Source organism: Mauremys reevesii, linkage group 2 (assembly GCF_016161935.1).
Source record: "Mauremys reevesii isolate NIE-2019 linkage group 2, ASM1616193v1, whole genome shotgun sequence".
In the NCBI taxonomy this organism is placed as follows: Eukaryota; Metazoa; Chordata; order Testudines; family Geoemydidae; genus Mauremys; species Mauremys reevesii.
Genome location: NC_052624.1, coordinates 237,490,579 through 237,508,316, shown reverse-complemented (window position 1 = coordinate 237,508,316; position 17,738 = coordinate 237,490,579). Strand labels below are relative to the sequence as shown.

The window sequence follows — 17,738 nt, the reverse complement described above, 5'->3', positions numbered from 1 at the left end:
AAGCCCAGCCCTGCATGTGCCAACGCCCCGCACAGCACTGGCACGGGGAAGCCTCTTGGTCCTTCAGCTAAGCTCTGGAGTGGGGCGGGGGGAGGGAAGAGGGGGGAAGTAATTTCCAGATTGTTCCTGCCCCAGACCTGCTGGCTCCACAGCAACCCCCCCGGGCAGGGGCTTAGCACCCTCTTCACCTGCCCCACCCCCCACCACTCTGAGTCCTGCCCCCAGGGAGTGGGGGTTGTTCTGTCCCCTAGGCACCCTCCTCTGCTGAGCCACCTCTCTGGCTGGTTCACTGAAGCCCCAGCAGTCAAGTTCCCTGGGCCCTGGTGCACAATGCATCCTTAGGGCTTAACCCCTTCCTGCCCGCTCTCTGGCCGGGGGGACAGGAGGCAGCTGGGTTATGTTGGTGACCAGCAGCAGCCTGCAGGTGTTAGCTGCCTTTCGACACTGTGCGGGCAGGAAGGGACAAGCTGCTTCCAGCCATGGTGGGTAAGGGGGAGGAAGAGATGAACTCTGCAAAGACACAGGCCAGGGCATCCCTTCCCTCTCTCCTCCTCCTCTGTGACTAGAAGCAGCTCCCGTCCCTTCCCTCCTGCACAGTTCTGAAAGGCTGCTGGCCACGTTCTGGTGTGAACCCTGGCAGAAATCAGGGTGGGAGGAGGAGAGATGTGACCCTGTGTGCCCCGCCACATGTGTTGCCCTGGGAAGACGTATGCCAGGTATCAAGAGAGGCAGATCTGTTCCAGGGGCCCAGCCAGGCATGGATGGCAGAGAGCACCAGGCAGGGAAGGTTGGGTCGGTCCGTCACTCCCAACCCCTATGTGAGAGAAGGGTACGTGTGTGTGACCTCTCCCCTTGTAAGGGGGTAGGGTAGGGGTTTCTGTGTCACCTCCCCTGTGTGAACCCTAAACCCTTAAAGAATAGCAGGTAAATAAAAAAATCCAACTACTCAGTATTTCTTTTTAATGGGGGCTCAGTCAACTTGATGTTAATTTGAACGTTTGTACTGAATAGTTCTGACTGAGTGCCATTGAACTCACTTGAATACGAGTAATTTTACCAGGTGTCCCATATTCAGCACAGGGAAATATGGTCACCCTAATCAAATCTAGTATCTTGCCTCTGATACTGGCCAATAACTGATGATTCAAATAGCAAACGTTACACATTGTGAAGGGCGCTCTTTTCTCCCCTTTGCAGTGATCAGATTGTCCCCTCCAGCATAAAATTTCATTAACTTTGCCTCAGTGTGTATAACTAGAAAAATTGCTATTGATCCTAAAATATCTAGTTTTTTTAAAACCCAGTTGAAGCATTTGACAAGCCTGTGGCTTGCGACTGTGAATTCCACACTCTGACTACATACTGTGTGTATGTAGTTTTCACTTTGTAATTCAGTGTATGTAATTCACAAATTACATACACTATGTATATGTAATTTTCACTCCATGCATCTGAAGAAGTGTGTTTTTTACCCACGAAAGCTTAGGCCCAAATAAATCTGTTAGTCTTTAAGGTGCCACTGGACTCCTTGTTGTTTTTGTGGATACAGACTAACACGACTACCCCCTGATACTTGATACTGTGTGTAGAAGTACTGTACTTCTTTTACCAATATTTGTTCTCAATTTACCTGCCATTAATTTCACTGAGTGTTTCTTCTCCTTGCATTATGAGACAGCGTAGAAAGGAAAGACCAATCTGATTTTACTTGGTTTTATCAGTTTTGGACCAGATTTCTGTGCATCCTTTGAAGAGCAATACTAGAGTATTATCTTTAAACTGTCTCCTCTCCTGCTAATGAGCCATTTATTTATACAAATCAAAAGGCCCTTTTAACTATCAAATCAGATATGGAAAATGTGTAACCAGTCTAATTATTTGTTTTACATTTTTACACTTATAACAACCATCAAAAAGAAATGCTCATTATAAATATCAAAATCTTAGCATCGAGTACAGACACTTTTACTAAATGAAAAGGATGTTTATAAGCATCCATAGTTTGTCACAAACTTGAATAACTTATTTTATATTCTAAGGGATTGTCTACATATGGATGTGACCCTGTGCCTGGGGCAGCCCTCAATGAAAATGCAAAGGTCAGGGCAGGCTGCAAAAGGGAGAGCAGATGCTCCCAAAACTGGGAGTTAAACTCACCAACCACTCACAAACTGTGCTTCTGATCCCTCACACTGGCTAACAAGAAGCTGAAAAAAGAAATCACACAGCCCCCTTTATTGCATTCCAGTTCTCTGGCTCCCAATCAGCACATAGGTACAGCACAGTGAGAAGTTATTTAAAAACTCTGCTCACTATACAAAATGTTCTTCTGACCCCAAAGGGTCCGCCATGGTCAATTTTAGTTTGGATCTTACCCAAAATACCACGCTGTCAGCTAATGCTTTAGCATCTAAAACTAAAGGTTTATTATAAAGAAAAAAAGAACAAGAAGAGAGTTGTTAAATGGTAAAGCACTCAGATACATACAGAGATTTCAAAGTCCATATATCAGGTTCTTAGCAGTATAGCTGAGTTTGCTGGCTTGAAAGTCCCTCTGGAACACATCCAAAGCTTGGATGGGTCATTCAGTCCTTTGTTCAGAGCTTCATTTGTAGAAAAGTTACTCCAGAGATAAGAAGCAGGAATGAAGACAAAATGGAGATGATGCAGCTGCCATTTATATCCTTTGCTATCCGGCTTGTACTTCCTTTGTCCCAAACACTAGCTGCACAGCACATGGCATGGAAAAGCCTTACAGTTCTGTCCATAGGCATGCCCCTACATATCTTGCTGACACATCAGGTGTATTCCCTGGCTCTTTTCAATTGTACAGATGATGACCCTTGATGGGACATCGAACAGGCTAGGCAGTGCTGATGCCAATCTGTCTGGGGGTGTCACCCAGAAACACAGCACAAGTTCAGAAATACAGATATATCATACATATCTATAACTCACAATACAAAGGTGTTACAAACATATAAGCAAGATTATCATACTTGGCAAATCAACATTTTCACAGATACTTTACATGGCATATCTAGCACGATTCATTTCAATTTTATAATATTGGTATTAATAATGATAATATAAAGTGTTTCACAATTCCAAACAGCATCACAATGGAGTTATGCAGGAGTAACTATTCCAGAATAGCTATTCCTGAGTAACTCCATGCATGGACACCCTTATTGTGGAATCTGCTTTGGAAGTGGAGCTAAACCAGAAAAAGTCACTCTTACTCTGGAATAAATGTATTTCCTGTGAGGGCATATCTACACTAGAAAGTTAAGTTGACTCAAGGTACTTACTATGGAGGTGTATACACTGCAATGCTCCTCCTGCTACTTTAACTCACCTGTTATGCTGACCTAATAAAACAACCTCTATGAGCGACATAGAGCTTACGGCAATGTAGTTAGAGCGACACAGTGTCAGTGTAAACACTCCATTGCTTACATCACCCTGGCCCTAGGTAGATTTCAGGAGGTATCCCACAAAGCCCACCATTACCACTCTGGTCACCGTTTTGAACTCGGCTGCCCTGCAGCCAGGTACCCAGGTGAACGCCCCTCCCCGTTAAAGCCCCAGGAAGTTTTGAACTTGTTCTTCCTGTTTGCTCATATAACAACCACTCAGCTGAGCATGCCGGTTCCGTGCAGCAAATGCGCTCCTGCCTGGAATAAACGGGAGGTGGTGGAGCTCATGGGTTTGTGGGGAGAGGATACTGTACAGTTAAAGTTCCACTCTAGCCGCAGGAACTTGCCTGGGGAATGTAGGAGAAGGGCTATGACTGGGACATGTAGCAGTGCCATGTAAAAATTAAAGAGCTGCAGCAGGCATACCAGAAGGCAAGGGAGGCAAATAGTCACTCTGGTGCAGAGCCACAGACATGCTGCTTCTACGAGGAGGGTGCTGAGGTCAAGGTGATGGTGTATGGGTGGGAGGCTGGTTGGGGGAGCAGTCAGGTGGGGGTCAGGGTGCTTAGCCTTAGGCTGTAGAAAAAGAGGGCATGGTTTTAAGGAAGAATGAAAAGAAACAGAATTAAAACTTTCCCTGTATAAGTAAAAGCAGATACCACTAGCATTCACTTTTCCATATAGATGTAAACTGCACAGGGTTAAATTACTGATGGAGGATGAGAAATTGATACAATTTTTGTGTGCCTACTGTCAATTATTCATTAAAGAAAAGAGATTTACTTCTCTTGAGGAAGGTTCTTGTGTTAAAACAATACCCAGTTTTCAAAACATCTTTACTTTAGTGAACATTATGTTAAAATAAATTGCAGCATTACATGGCTCTGTACAGTGTTATTAAAAGTGAATCAGTGTCATGTGGACAGAGGGTGTATTTCCATTACATTGCACATATTCAGAATTGCAATGAACTTTTATTATCTGGACAAAATGACTTGCGTCTGTACCTCCACAGTGATCACAGATCCTCTGGACTCTCTCCTCTGTCAAAAGAAGGAAGGAGGTGTCTGAAAAGCAATCAGGTTTCAGAAAAAAACTGGACCAGTGCCTCCAATTTCAAGAATCTCTGTCTTTCCACTGCACCTGTAGTAACTTTTTCTCTGATATGCTCTTTTGAATCTACTGCCTCAATTCCATATTGGAGTGGTAGTACTGAAATGTATTTACAACGGAATCCATAAAAGCTAGTAGCTTCAGAGAAATCATAAACAAAGGGTATAAAATCCTTTCCTAGGTGCACAAGTCCTGATATAAAGAGAAATCACTGTAGGGAAGCAGGGGGAGAGAAGCACAAGGGAGTTCTCATACACCTCATACTACAGCGTTCCGCATGTGAATTACAGCACTCTACAACAAATCATTAGATAAAAATGTAAATAATCTCTATCTGAAACAAATTCACGTTTGAGATTTGTTTTAATTCTGTCTGAAACCTCCAATCATACAGAGCTTAACTGGAAAAGAAAAAGCATTCCAGGACCTCCCTACACCTCCCCCCCCAACCACCATCACCACTCACACACGTTCCATGTATCTTTGGGGCTGCAGCAAAACCCAAGGCATTCCATTCCACGACAGCCAAACATACACCCACCTGTGAGAGACTCATTGGTGTATGTGCTTGTGAATTCCCTGTTCCCTCCCCTTTAAAGATACTTTCCCCTGCATGTATGAAGTTTACCTCAGCATTACATAAGTATGTTTGAATGCCTGTGGAATAAAAAATCTACTTATGGAAACTAAATTTATCTTTATTCTTCTCCATCACATGGTGGCTGCAGCTAACCATAGCAATAGGTGTGTGTGAATTGTTACAGTCAGGCACACACAGCAATCATTACAAGGTTCATAGAACAGTGCAAACAATGCCAGGCTCAACACACTACAGCAACACAAATTACTGTGGCACAGTGTTAAAATGCTCCTTGAAGGCCTCCCTCAGCCGAATAACCCTCTCCCCCGTTTAGCTCCTCTTATAGCCTGGTGTTCATAACGCACAGGACAATACTGAAGAGCAGTGCAGGGTCCATGCTTTCTGATAGAGATGGCTGGTGTGCAGGTCAGTTGAAAAGAGACAGGAAACAGAGTAGGATGCCCACGGAATGATGGGATTGAGAAAACCACATCATGTGATGCTGAACCTGCCCCCATCAGGCATTGCAAACCCTTCCCAAAACACCCTCCCACTAGTTGCACAGTGGGATAGCTACCCACAGTGCACTGCTCTGTCAGTGCAAGAACTGCTATTGTGGATGGCTCTGCTGACACAAGGATCAGAGTGTGGACATGCAACAGTGGTTTAATTACAGTGGTGGCTGTTCATCAACATAACTTAAGGTAGAGTAGATATGGCCTGAGTTATTCAGGAATCGCTATTCTACATTCAATTCACAGTTTGCCTTAATCCAGAATAACTTTAATGTCTAGATAAATCCTTAACTCCTCCAAGTTTTCCCATTATTTGTATAAGGAGTGGAAGGAAGGTCAGGTTTTAGTCCTTTAAAATACTGATCTAGATTTGCCCAGTGCTACCTTTTGTGTTTTCTCCCACTTCATCCTGCTCTGTGTATAGTCAGGTTTTATTAATGCATTTTCACTGTGCTACAATAGTAATCTCAGATCACAGTTTAAGCATTTCCTTTTAAATTTGCTATGAACATGCTGAGTTCATGTTTGCCTACATATTGCACATATGCATAAGCTGATTATTACTTGTATTACCGTAATACATAGAGGCCTCAACAAGGATCATGGCCGCACTGGGCTAAGCACTATGCAAATAGAGAGTAAGAGACGCATCCCTGCCCAGAATGTCTTGCAAACTAAGGCTCCAATCCTGCAAATATTTATGCCTATGGTTAACTTTATTCACATGCTTAGGATTTTTAAAAAAACATATTGCACAGTTCAACCACCAAGACAGTGTCATACAATTTCTTTTAAATAACTATTTATATCGAAGCATAATCTGCTACCAGCATTTGGAATACTTGTGCACACTTTATTTAGGCAACTCATATGCTGTAATTCTATTGGTGTTTTCCCACATAGATTTTCTCACTTTGGTACTGTTGCAAAAGTTTCAGCACAAGGTATACCAAGATTTCAAATGTTTTCTCCTGGGGTAACGCCCACAAAGTAATCAACCAGATATGCCATGTAAGATAGCTGCAAAAATGTCATAATTTACCAGATATGATAATCTTGTTTATATGTTTGTATCACCTTTGTATATTATGGGTTGTATATATGTATGCATGTCTGTATTTCAAACTTGTGCTATGCTTCTGGGTGACACCCCCAGGCAGTTTAGCATCAGCTCTGCCTAGCCTGCTTGATGGCCCATTAAGGACCATCAGCTATACAGCTGACCCATTGAGAGAAGGCAGATACACCTTGACTCAGCAAAGCATGCAGGGAAACGCCTACGGCAAGAACTCTGAGGCCTTGGCTACACTTGAGAGTTACCGCGCAATAAAGCCGCTCACAGTGCTGTAACTCACTCCCTGTCCACACTGGCAAGGCACATACAGCGCTGTATCTCCGTGGCTACAGCGCTGCAGGTACTCCACCTCCCCGAGAGGATTAACAGCAGCTGCGGAGTGGCTGAGATGCTGGTGCTCCAGTGTAAACAGGGAGTAACCTTATTATGCAGTGATTGACCTCCGGAAACTCCCCATAATCCTTTTAAGTGAAGGTTCCTCTCCTTGTTTTCTTGTGATGCCTCTCTTTGTTTTGTTGTGAACTCCGGGCTCCAGGAGCTGCTTATCAAAAATACAAACACAGCTACTGTTTGCTGTGAATAAGTAGAGGCAGGCAGGGGGCTCCTTTTGGAAGGCCCACAGCTAATGTTTGCTTGAGGAGGGGGGGGAAAGAGGGGAAGGGTCTGTTTCAGCGAGGGGCTGCTTATCTGGTCTGTGAGAAAAAAACAAAGAGCTGCTGTTTGCTTTCAGTGAGTGACAGAGGGGTGGAGGAGAGAGAGGGGTCGTAACTTGCAAGACAGCTTGCTGGCACAGTGTCAGCACTCCAAAAATCCACTCTCTCTGTCACACTCCACCCCACCACCTCCTTTTGAAAAGCACGTTGCAGCCACTTGAATGCTAGGATAGCTGCCCATAATGCACCGCTCCTAATGCCGCTGCAAATGTGGCCATGACAGTGCGCTAGCAGCTGTCAGTGTGGACAAACTGCAGCGCTTTCCCTACTCAGCTGACAGGTAAACCTACGAAGACAGGTTTAACTCCCAGCGCTGTACAGCTGCAAGTGTAGTCATACCCTAAGGCTTCCAAGCCATGTGCTGGGCAGCTTGTGTTTGAAACAAAGGAAGCACAGGCCGCATGTCAAGAGACTATAAAAGGCAGCTTTTCCATTTTGTCTTCAGTCCTGCTTCTTACCTCTGGAGGAACTTTGCTACAAACTATCAGGGGGTAGCCGTGTTAGTCTGTATCCACAAAAACAACAAGGAGTCCGGTGGCACCTTAAAGACTAACAGATTTATTTGGGCATAAGCTTTCGTGGGTAAAAAAACCTCACTATCAGAAATATCTTCTGCTAAAATATCGCCGAAGCCCCGGAGCAGACCCCCCATCCCCCACCTCCGAAATGCTACCGAAGCCTTGGAGCGGACCCCCCCACTCCCGCCAAAATGCCACCGAAGCTCCGGAGCGAACCCCCACCGCCACCGGGTGAGTTAAAAAAAAAAATTTAAAAGACACCTAAGGCGTGGGGCCCCATTCTGGGGAATCAGGTTAAAGCTGGCCCTGCTTAAATCAAAATCAGCTACTTACTGACAGACAAGTAGAACACTATAGAATCTGTCCTGAATTTTGTCTAAAATACTGTAGCTGAGTGACAGCAAATCTAGATATTTTAAACTTATTAATCACATTTATATTTACTGACTAACTTTAAAAGCAATAACGTTGTTTAACAATCTAATGAAGTTTTGGATACCAGTGCATAGCATGTATGCTGAAAACACTGTCTAAACTTAATTTTTCCATTTGTAACAAATTTCTTAGGCTCATCTTCATTATTCATATTCATATACAAATAGGCATGGCGTTGATCCAGCGTGCGCATGGTCAAGAGACTGATGGTTTGTGTATATGGCTAGAGGAATTTATTTGTGCATATAAGACTTGCCGACCCTTCCAGAGTTAATGATTTTAGCTTCTCCATTATATTTTCCTTAGGAAAAATATATATTTATATGAATCATTCAGCTGTATGTTGAATTGGCCAGCATTTTGTCCATGTCTCTTTTTAAGATTTCATGTCAGTTATTAGTGACGTTTCCTATGTAGTTCTGATGACAAAAGCTGCTCGCTGCTTTTCACATGCCTAAACAATTTTAACCATAATTGTTCCTTTGATCTTCAAGCACCCTTTTTCTTGGTTTTCTCTTCTGCCTTAAGGTCTTTTGCTATGCATCTGGAGTTGAAAGCTGATAACATTTCTGCTGCTGTCAAGTTGGCTCCTTTCATTATCAATCTGTCTCCATCAGCTGTAAAGGAAAGATTGTAAGTTTTAGAGGTGATAAAGTTATATGAAACAATTTAGCATACATTCAAACTAAAATCAGTGTAAACACTCAGTTCATTCAGTTTACTTAAAAATATTCAATGATTTCATATACCCATTACCACTGAATCCGTGTGCATATCATACATTAAGAGCAAGGAACACATTAAAGTTAACTGCCCACAATAATAAAAACAGCGTCCATCCCTGAACTGCCTCATCCAAACATAAGAAAAAGCTCCCCAGATATGATCTAGTTTCAGAACAGATGTGTTACTAAAGTAGTTCACACTATTCTCTGAAGGTCAGCAAACTTGGACTCTAAGGGTATGTCTACACTAGAAAGGTAAGTCGACCTATATTACGTCGACTTACAGCCACTGCTGTAATTACTATAGTGGTACAGTTCCACACTACCCTCCTTGGGTCAGTGGTGTGTGTCCTCACAAGGAGCACTTCCACTGACCTAAGAGGGGTAGTGTGCAGAGCTGAGAGACCAGTCTCTCAGCTCCACTGGCAGCTCCCTACTGGGAGCCCGGCTGCCGCACAGACTTCCAGTGTGTTACCCTCCCTCCACTCGGGTGGGGGTGTGTGGGGGGGAAACTGCCCGGGGCTTCTCGCCCCAGCTCGCAGCTGGGAGCAGGATCCAGTCACCCAGGCGTCTCACCACGGCTCCCAGCCAAGAGTGGAGTCTATTCTCACCCCAGCTCCCAGGCAGGAGCGGAGTCCAGCCGCCCAGCTCTCCAGGGGAGCGGGGGGAAGCTGGACTCTAGCTGCCTTTCTTGTCAATTTCATGGCTCCTGCCAACAGCTGATGTAAGTAACAGCAGTGTCTACCCCTACACTGCATCACCCTATCTACATCAACATAAGTCTTACAGCTCTCATGCAGGCGGAGTTATAACGGTGTAGTACGGCACTTAGTCTATGTCTACACTTACCAGAGATCAACGCTGATGTGATCAATGTAGCGGGGGTCAATTTAGCGGATCTGGTAAAGTCCTACTAAATTGATCGCAGAGTGCTCTCCAGTCGACTCCAGTACTCCACCGGAATGAGAAAAGTAAGGTAAATCGACGGGAGAGCATCTCCCATCAACGCAGCACAGTGTAGACACCACAGTAAGTCGACCTAAGCTACGTCGATTCAAGTTACGTTATTCATGTAACTAGAGTGGCATAACTTAGGCTGACTTACCACGGTAGTGTAGACAAGGCCTAACATCGGCAGGAGGAAGACTGTTGTGTAGACACTGACATAATTAGGTTGACATAAGCTGCCTTACATCGACCTGTGTAGTACAGACCAGCCCTAAGGGAGTGGATTCCACATCTGAAAGAGTCAAGGTGGGTGAGGTAATATCTTTTAGTGGACCAACTTCTATTGGTGAGAGAGACAAGCTTTCTCACCAACAGAAGTTGGTCCAATAAAAGATATTTCCTCACCCACTTTGTCTCTCTAGTATCCCGAGACCAACAAACGACAACTATACTATATATTGTGTATAGTCAGTTTCAGTTTCCCCTGAAGAGGAAGCAAGTTAATCAGTTTACCCTGTTTGTGTGTGTCTTTACTACAGAAACAGGTAAGAACAAACATTTTTTAAATTAGGAAAATTTCATTTTTAAAACCTAAAAATTGTCAGGGAGAACTAGGAACAAAACGTAGTGCCTAAAACTAATTGTAACTAAATTTCAAAGTGACTAGATTTTTCAAGTTGACAGTATCCCTCAAAAATTATAGCAAGCCCAGCAGCATAATGCACTGTCTTGTGCAGTTACCAAGTTCAAGTCATAGAATCATAGAATATCAGGGTTGGAAGGGACATCAGGAGGTCATCTAGTCCAGCCTCCTGCTCAAAGTAGGACCAATCCCCAGACAGAGGTCCTGCGTTCGCAGGCTGCAAGGGCTGGAAATGCTTCCTTGGCAACATGCTCAGCACCTTGGGAAAGTGAAAAATTGAGAGCAGTAATTCCTGGCATCAGTAAAATAATCCCTTTTGGCAGAGGCTCTGCACAGCATTGAGCTTCATCTCTAGTATACCTAGGCAAGAGATAAAGATGGGAAATAAACGAGGAAGGAAATACTGTAGACACACTGATTGAAAAATATATATGTTTGACATATCAAAGCTGAATCTTTGCAGTGTTCACTAGAAATGGCAGCTGACCCGATTAAAATATGAAAGTTTAAAGAAAAACAAATAGATAATCATTAGTGAAGGAAAAAACTTAATGGGCTGGGTTTTCTGCTGGACCTCTTCGAAGGCAGCAGAACAGAAGGTAAAGCTCAGGAGAGAGAACAACGGTGGATTAAAGCGATTTGTGAAGTGCCTCAAATCTGGGCTGCTCTGAGGTTGACAGAAACCTCCAGTATAAGTTAAAGGAGCCCACAGAGCTGGCTGCACATCTTGTAGACCCATTTCTGCAAACATTTATACATGTGAGTAGTCCCACTGAGGTGGGACAGCTCATATGACCAAGTTACTCAACTGCATAAGTAGCTGCAGGATCAGACCTTAAGTTCTCAAGACTGAGAAGTCTATGTCTCCAATATTACAAGTGAGATGCACAGTGGTGGACAGGTCTCTGTGGCAGCATGGAGCCACACTGACTTCAACAGGGCTCTGCACAGGTACAAGGGTCCACTTGCAGACCTCTCATTTAAGTATTGGAGCTTTATGTTTGTAATTAAGTCAATCTCTTTTTTTTTAAGCATTCCCTTTCTTCCCAGTTCTAAATCCAGTAGACGGAATTTTTTATTATTTCCTTCCATATCCATTAACCTGACTGATTCCATCCTACTTTTGCTCAAAAACATGTTTGTACAACATCTAACACAATACGGTTCTGATCCATAACTGGGATGTCAAGGTACTACCACAATACAAATACAAATTACAGGAAACAACCACAAATATCTTCCAGTGTGAGTCTAGAAAGGCTACGTTCCCTTAAGATGAATGATAAACTCCTTACCAAACATAATGTCTACAACTGGTTCAGATCCATCATGTCTTACATCTGTTGTCACTACACAGCTGATATTGGAGGCACGAGCTTTTTTACTGTTTACATGTTCAAGAAATATTCTGAAAAGATTTAAGAAATATAGATTAAGTAAGAATATACTGAACATATTTCTGCAATTAATTTACATAGTTTGATGTTGCTAGCTAACCAAAATACAAACCAATTAGGATTTATATTTACTGCCCCAGTTCTACAAGGAGTTCCAGAAGTGCAGACTCAATTGCATGATCATTTTAACAGACTATTACTATAAAGAAATTTTAAAATCCAATTTGCTTTTCACTATTTTGTTTACTTTCTGCATTTCTTTTTGATTGATTGCATTATCCCAGCTATTAATCAAATCAGTTTTATTTTTCTTTATAACCAATTTTACTTTCAGGTTGTCAATGTTTCAGTGTTTGGAGTTCAGAGAAATGTTTATTTTGTTTAAATATCTGTTTCCATTGGATTTTTTCCCCAACTCCATGGTAACATTTCTAATGATTTGCTGAAGTTTGTGTGATTTGTTTTTCAACATTTAAATTATGGCCAAAGTTCAATTAATAGGGTCCCTTTGAAGCCAGGTCAGTCACCTGCAGGAGTCAGGGATTCCCTGCATACACACCAATGTATTCTGTTGTGGGTTATTTTTATTGCCTTCCTCTGAAGCATCAGTGATGGCAACAGCTGGAGATATGACATTGGAAGGGGTGGGCCAGAGCTCTTAGGCGGCATTGAGCATTCTCTCTCTCTCTCAAGGTGCTTGGCTGGCTGGTTCTTGCTCATATTCTCAGGGTCTACCTGATCACCATATATGGGGTGAGGAAGGAATTTTCTCTCAGGTCTGATTGGCAGTGACCTTGGTTGTGTTTCACCTTCCTCTGTAGTGTGTGGGTGCGGGTTACTTGCCAGGATTAGCTGGGTATCTCTAATTACTTAATCATTTACCTGCCATTGTGAGGGTCTTGGGCACTGGTGCACCTTGGCCTCTCCTATTCTCTGCCTGTGGCTCATAGTATCTAGTCTCATGAGAGCTGCAATACTTTGGTCTAATTTCAGTTGTTGGGTTTAGCGTGCAGGCACTGAGTGGTGGTGGTAGCAGCGGCGACCTGTAATATACAGGTCAGACTAGATGATCTGGTTGTCCCTTCTAGCCTTAACCTCTATTACTGTGTGTGTATGCACATGCACGCATACGGGTGTGTTCTAAAATAACTCCTCAAATCTACTCCAAATTTGTGTTTTATGTTCCTTTAGTGAAGTAGTTATGTCATGGAAAAAGCACAATTATTTGGACTTCAGGCAAGTGATTACCATAGAACATCAGCACTGTTTTTCCTCACAATTTTTAAGTATTGTAACACTAATAACTAGGGCCCTACCAATTTCACAGCCATGAAAAACACGTCATGGACCATGAAATAAGCCATTTCTCGCAAAGGGGGCGGGCTGCAGGGGACGACTAGAGCCACCTCTGGGAGCCTCCCCCTGCTGCAGGATGCTCTGGAACTGGACAGCAGCCCCAGAGATTCCTGCAGCTAGAGGAGGCTTGTGGAGTTGGATCAGATCTTCCCTGTGCTGCTGGGAGCATCCCAGCAAACGGGGCTCCTAGGTGATAGTCCAGGCAGGGCTGGGGAGGACAGAACTTGCTCTTTCCCGGCAAGGGTGCTCTTGGGTATCTCTCCTGGCTGCAGATAGCTCCGCACCCACTCCTCCCCACTCTGTCCAACTCTGAAGGCAGCACAGAAGTAAGGGTGGCAACTCCATGATCCCCCCACAACAGGTTTGAAACCCTCCCACACATTCCCTTTTTGGGTGAGGACCCCCACGGTTAAAACACCATGAAATTTTCAGATTTAAACATCTAAAAATGTGAAATTTACCAATTTTCAAATCCTATGGTCATGAAATTGACCATAATGGATCGAGACTTTGGTAGGGCCGTACTAATAACAAAGGCCCTAATCTTACAGCTGACTCCACATGGGCTGACCCTTGCACTTACATAGGATCCTCAATGACTTTGGGATTGGGGCCTCTGTGCTTAGCATAGTAAAGTTAAGCACATGCGTGTTTGCAGGCCTTAGTAAGTACCTCTACACTTTGAGCTGGAGGTGCAAATTCTAGCTAGAGGAGACTTAACCCATGCTAGCTCTGACTGAGCTATTGTGCTACAAATAGACTGTAGCTGTGGCAGCAGAAAGGGCTACCCACCCACCACATGCTTAGCGTCTCAAACTACAGTGCGGCTAGCTCCATCCCCTCTACTGCTACACTCTATTTTTAGCATGCTAGCTCAGTCCCAGCTCCAGCAGATATGTCCCCTCAAGTTGGAATTTACACTTTCCAGTCATAGTGTAAAGTAGACATACCCAAAGACACAGAAGCAGAAGACAGACTAGTTGTATTTCAACCCATCTTCTGATCATTTGTTACAGGATACCTTTCCTGTGGAACTTCGTTACAATATCTTTCTTTGAAAACTTAATAAAAAATGGCACCTTTCTATTAAAGAATTGCCTCCTCAGTGTGTTCAGACATATATCTGCTTACTGATAGTAAATCATATCATCTTATTGTAGTGACAGTAATTTTCACTGTTGCATTTTACTCTCATAAATGTAGTAAAGACAGCACATCAGGGGGGAACTAGATTCTATTCCTTCTTTTACAACATCAACCATTGTTTGCTAAATTCATGTAAATTATATTTGTGCAAATTGAGTGAACACATCTGTACAGAGAACAGGAGTATCTGTGGCACCTTAGAGACTAACAAATTTATTTGAGCATTATCTGTATAGGTGTCACCAAACCAGTAGTCTGAAAACAATGGGGTTGCATAGGTCTTGCCGTGGTCTTAACTTGGCCAATTCTCACGATATTTGATATTTTAACTTAAATATAAGAATGGCCACACTGAGTCAGGCCAATGGTCCACCTAACCCAATATCCTGTCACCCAACAGTGGCCAAGGACAGATGCTTCAAAGGGAATGAATAGAACAGAGTAATTATCAAGTGATCCAGCCCATCATCCAGTCCCAGTATCTGGCAATCAAAGGCTTGGGGGCAGGGCAGGGCCGGTGCAACCATTTTGGCGACCTAGGCGGTCGCCTAGGGCACTGGGATTTGGGGGGTGCCATTTTCTTCGGCAGTGACCACAGCGGCCCGATCTTCGGAAGCCCCGGTCGCCGCCGGCATTTAGGCGGAGGGAGCTGGGGCAGGGGAGTGCGGGGAGGGCCGCCTGCAGCAAGTAAGGGGGGGCGGCACACAGGAGAACTCCCCACCCCAACTCACCCCTGCCCCGCCTCCTCCCCGAGCCCGCCGTGGCTGCTTCACTTCTCCCGCCTCCCAGGCTTGCGGCGCCAATCAGCTTAGGCGCCGTATGCCTGGGAGGTGGGAGAAGTGAAGCGGCGACAGTGTGCTCGGGGTGCTTGTGCTCATGCACGGAGCAGGGGTGAGCTGGGGGGGAGAGGGGAGCTGCTGCAAGGTGGGTGCTTCAGGGTGGAGGGGGGTAGCTGCTGCGGGGCACCTCAGGGTGGGGACGCGGGGGTTGCAAGGTGGAAGTTTCGCCTAGGCCGCGAAACATCCTTGCACCAGCCCTGGTGCAGGGAGGGGTATAGGGAGATGGGCTGCTCCCCGTGAACGGGATATGGGGGGGACGGGCTGCTCCCCGTGAATGGGATATGGGGGGAGGACTGGCTGCTCCCCGTGAAAGGGGTTATAGGGGGGACGGGCTGCTCCCTGTGAGGGGGAGTAGGGGAGGACTGGCTGCTCCCCGTGAAGGGGTTATGGGGGGGGACGGGCTGCTCCCCGTGTGGAGGCGGAATGGGGGTGTCTGGCCGCCCTCCCGAGCTCTCCTCACCGCGTGGTTTCCACGTTGGTCTGGAACGGGCAGAACCGGATCATGACGCTCTTCACGTGCCTCAGCACCACCGCGGCCTTGGGCACCGCCATCTTCCCCTTGCTCGGCCCGGGACTACAATTCCCAGAAGCCCCTTCGCCAAGGCGGGACGCGGAGGGCTGCGGTGCGCGCAGCTCTGTGGGAAATGTAGTGCTCGGCGGGAGCGCGGCGCTGCGGCAGCCCCGGATGCCGGAGCCGCTCTGCTGGCGCCTGGGCTTGTGCCCTGGGGGTACTGCCAGCCTGGCCCCGCCCCTCGGCCGGGGTCGCGCCTCTCCCGCCGCGGGGTGGCAGAGGTGGCTGCTGGGGCTGCCGCCTCAAATGAGCCGTTTTCACCCATGTAAAGAAATTGTCCGGGTATTGGGAACGGGCTCAGATGTTGCCCTGGGAGCAGGCGGATGGGTGCGGGGCAGCGTACGCCCCGCCGGGTATCGTTCATTACCGTGCAAGGCAATGAACGGAAATGCGTGGAGAGCAGGACACCCCCGGCCTCATCAAAGCTTTCAAAAGACAAAGAGCAAAGATTCCAGTTCAGAGCAATTGTTAGGAAATTTGATTCTTTTCATGTTAACATTTTTATTTGATTCTTTTTTCCTCATCAAACTTATTAAACAGCAGGAGCAAAAATGTAGAACTATAAACGTAGTATATATCCCTGCCATGGTGCCCTGTAGTTTGTTTATACACGGCCCCACTGCGACTGGCTTTGTGCAGATGGACGTTCATTGGCTTCAGTGTGGGTTGTCAATAGAGTTGCCAGCCCTCAAGGATTGTCCTGGAGTCTCCAGGAATTAAAGATTAATTTTTAATTAAAGATTATGTCATGTGATGAAACCTCCAGGAATATATCCCACCAAAATTGGTAACCCTAGTTGGCACATGAAGTATCACTTGCAGAATCAGGATCTATCATGGTTTCTTGTAGGTTTCTCTGCCTTCATAGAATTTAGACTTGCAGGAGTTAAGGATATAAAGATCTATATCCCTGGCCATATATGGCCCTGATCCTCTAGTGCGTTGCTGTGTGGGCATGGATACATCCATGCAGAGCTCACTGCAGGATCTGAGTCTATTTCTGTAAAATGTACCAATTGGTTTCCACCACTTCTCCTAGGAATTGTGTCTTGCTTTGGTTTGCCTGGCCTCCTCTGATAATATCTATCAATTTTTTAAACAAACCTTTTTTATAAGAATGGTTGTATACTAAACAAAGGGCAATCTGAATCATTACTATTATAAAATATAGAAGAGAGACCTACTGAAGAGTCTGACAGAAATGGAAATAAAGACTTTTTAAAATAGGTGCATTAGAAAATATATAAAAAGAGGTAAGATAAACCAGCTAAATCATAAATCATTAAACAAACACTGTTGAAGTTGACTGGAATGCAGCATAGCCAATGCAATTCATCAAATTTTACAGTAGAGGGCAGAAACAACTTTTGTAAAGTTTTTGGGAGTTGTGTACTATCTGAAATTGTTGGTAGAGTACTGGGATCCTAGCAAACCTTTGGTGTGGGAGCTTGGAATAAATCAGCTTTGGTAACGAATTTAAATACAGTGTGAAATTCTAGGGAGTCTTTCAATACTGTATTTCATTTTTACCTTGGCTGAAGTGCTTCTGATGCTTTTTTCCCCAGTAATTAACTGATGTACAAAATAGAATAGTTGACATCACTTGGAAATGCTAAACTATTGTTGTAATGTAGCTTTAGCTCTTTTTTTTAATGTAGTCACTAAATTAACTCCATCTTTCTAGTGAGATGAAGCCTAAACAATAAATTAAATAGTCAAACTAATTTCAGACGTAAGTATTTTAA

General features: G+C 44.6%; 1 protein-coding gene across 3 annotated transcripts; it reads right to left on the bottom strand.

The window, feature by feature from the left end:
- Window positions 1–7,898: 7,898 nt before the first annotated feature.
- Window positions 7,899–16,108, bottom strand: MRPL53 (mitochondrial ribosomal protein L53). Of its 3 annotated transcripts, XR_005593166.1 has the most exons (4): window positions 15,883–16,108; window positions 11,980–12,092; window positions 9,943–10,943; window positions 8,848–8,985 (listed from the first exon to the last, which is right to left on the bottom strand). XR_005593166.1 is itself a non-coding variant. In XM_039521409.1 (3 exons), exons 1-3 carry the CDS (start codon window positions 15,972–15,974, stop codon window positions 8,858–8,860), a joined length of 333 nt encoding a protein of 110 aa, XP_039377343.1. In that variant the 5' UTR covers window positions 15,975–16,086; the 3' UTR covers window positions 7,899–8,857. The 3 variants fall into 3 exon arrangements, 2 of the variants coding, with proteins under 2 accessions (XP_039377343.1, XP_039377345.1); XM_039521409.1 differs by lacking the exon at window positions 9,943–10,943 and having other exon boundaries at window positions 7,899–8,985; window positions 15,883–16,086; XM_039521411.1 differs by lacking the exon at window positions 8,848–8,985 and having other exon boundaries at window positions 10,927–11,044; window positions 15,883–16,106.
- Between the last annotated feature and the right edge of the window lie 1,630 nt (window positions 16,109–17,738).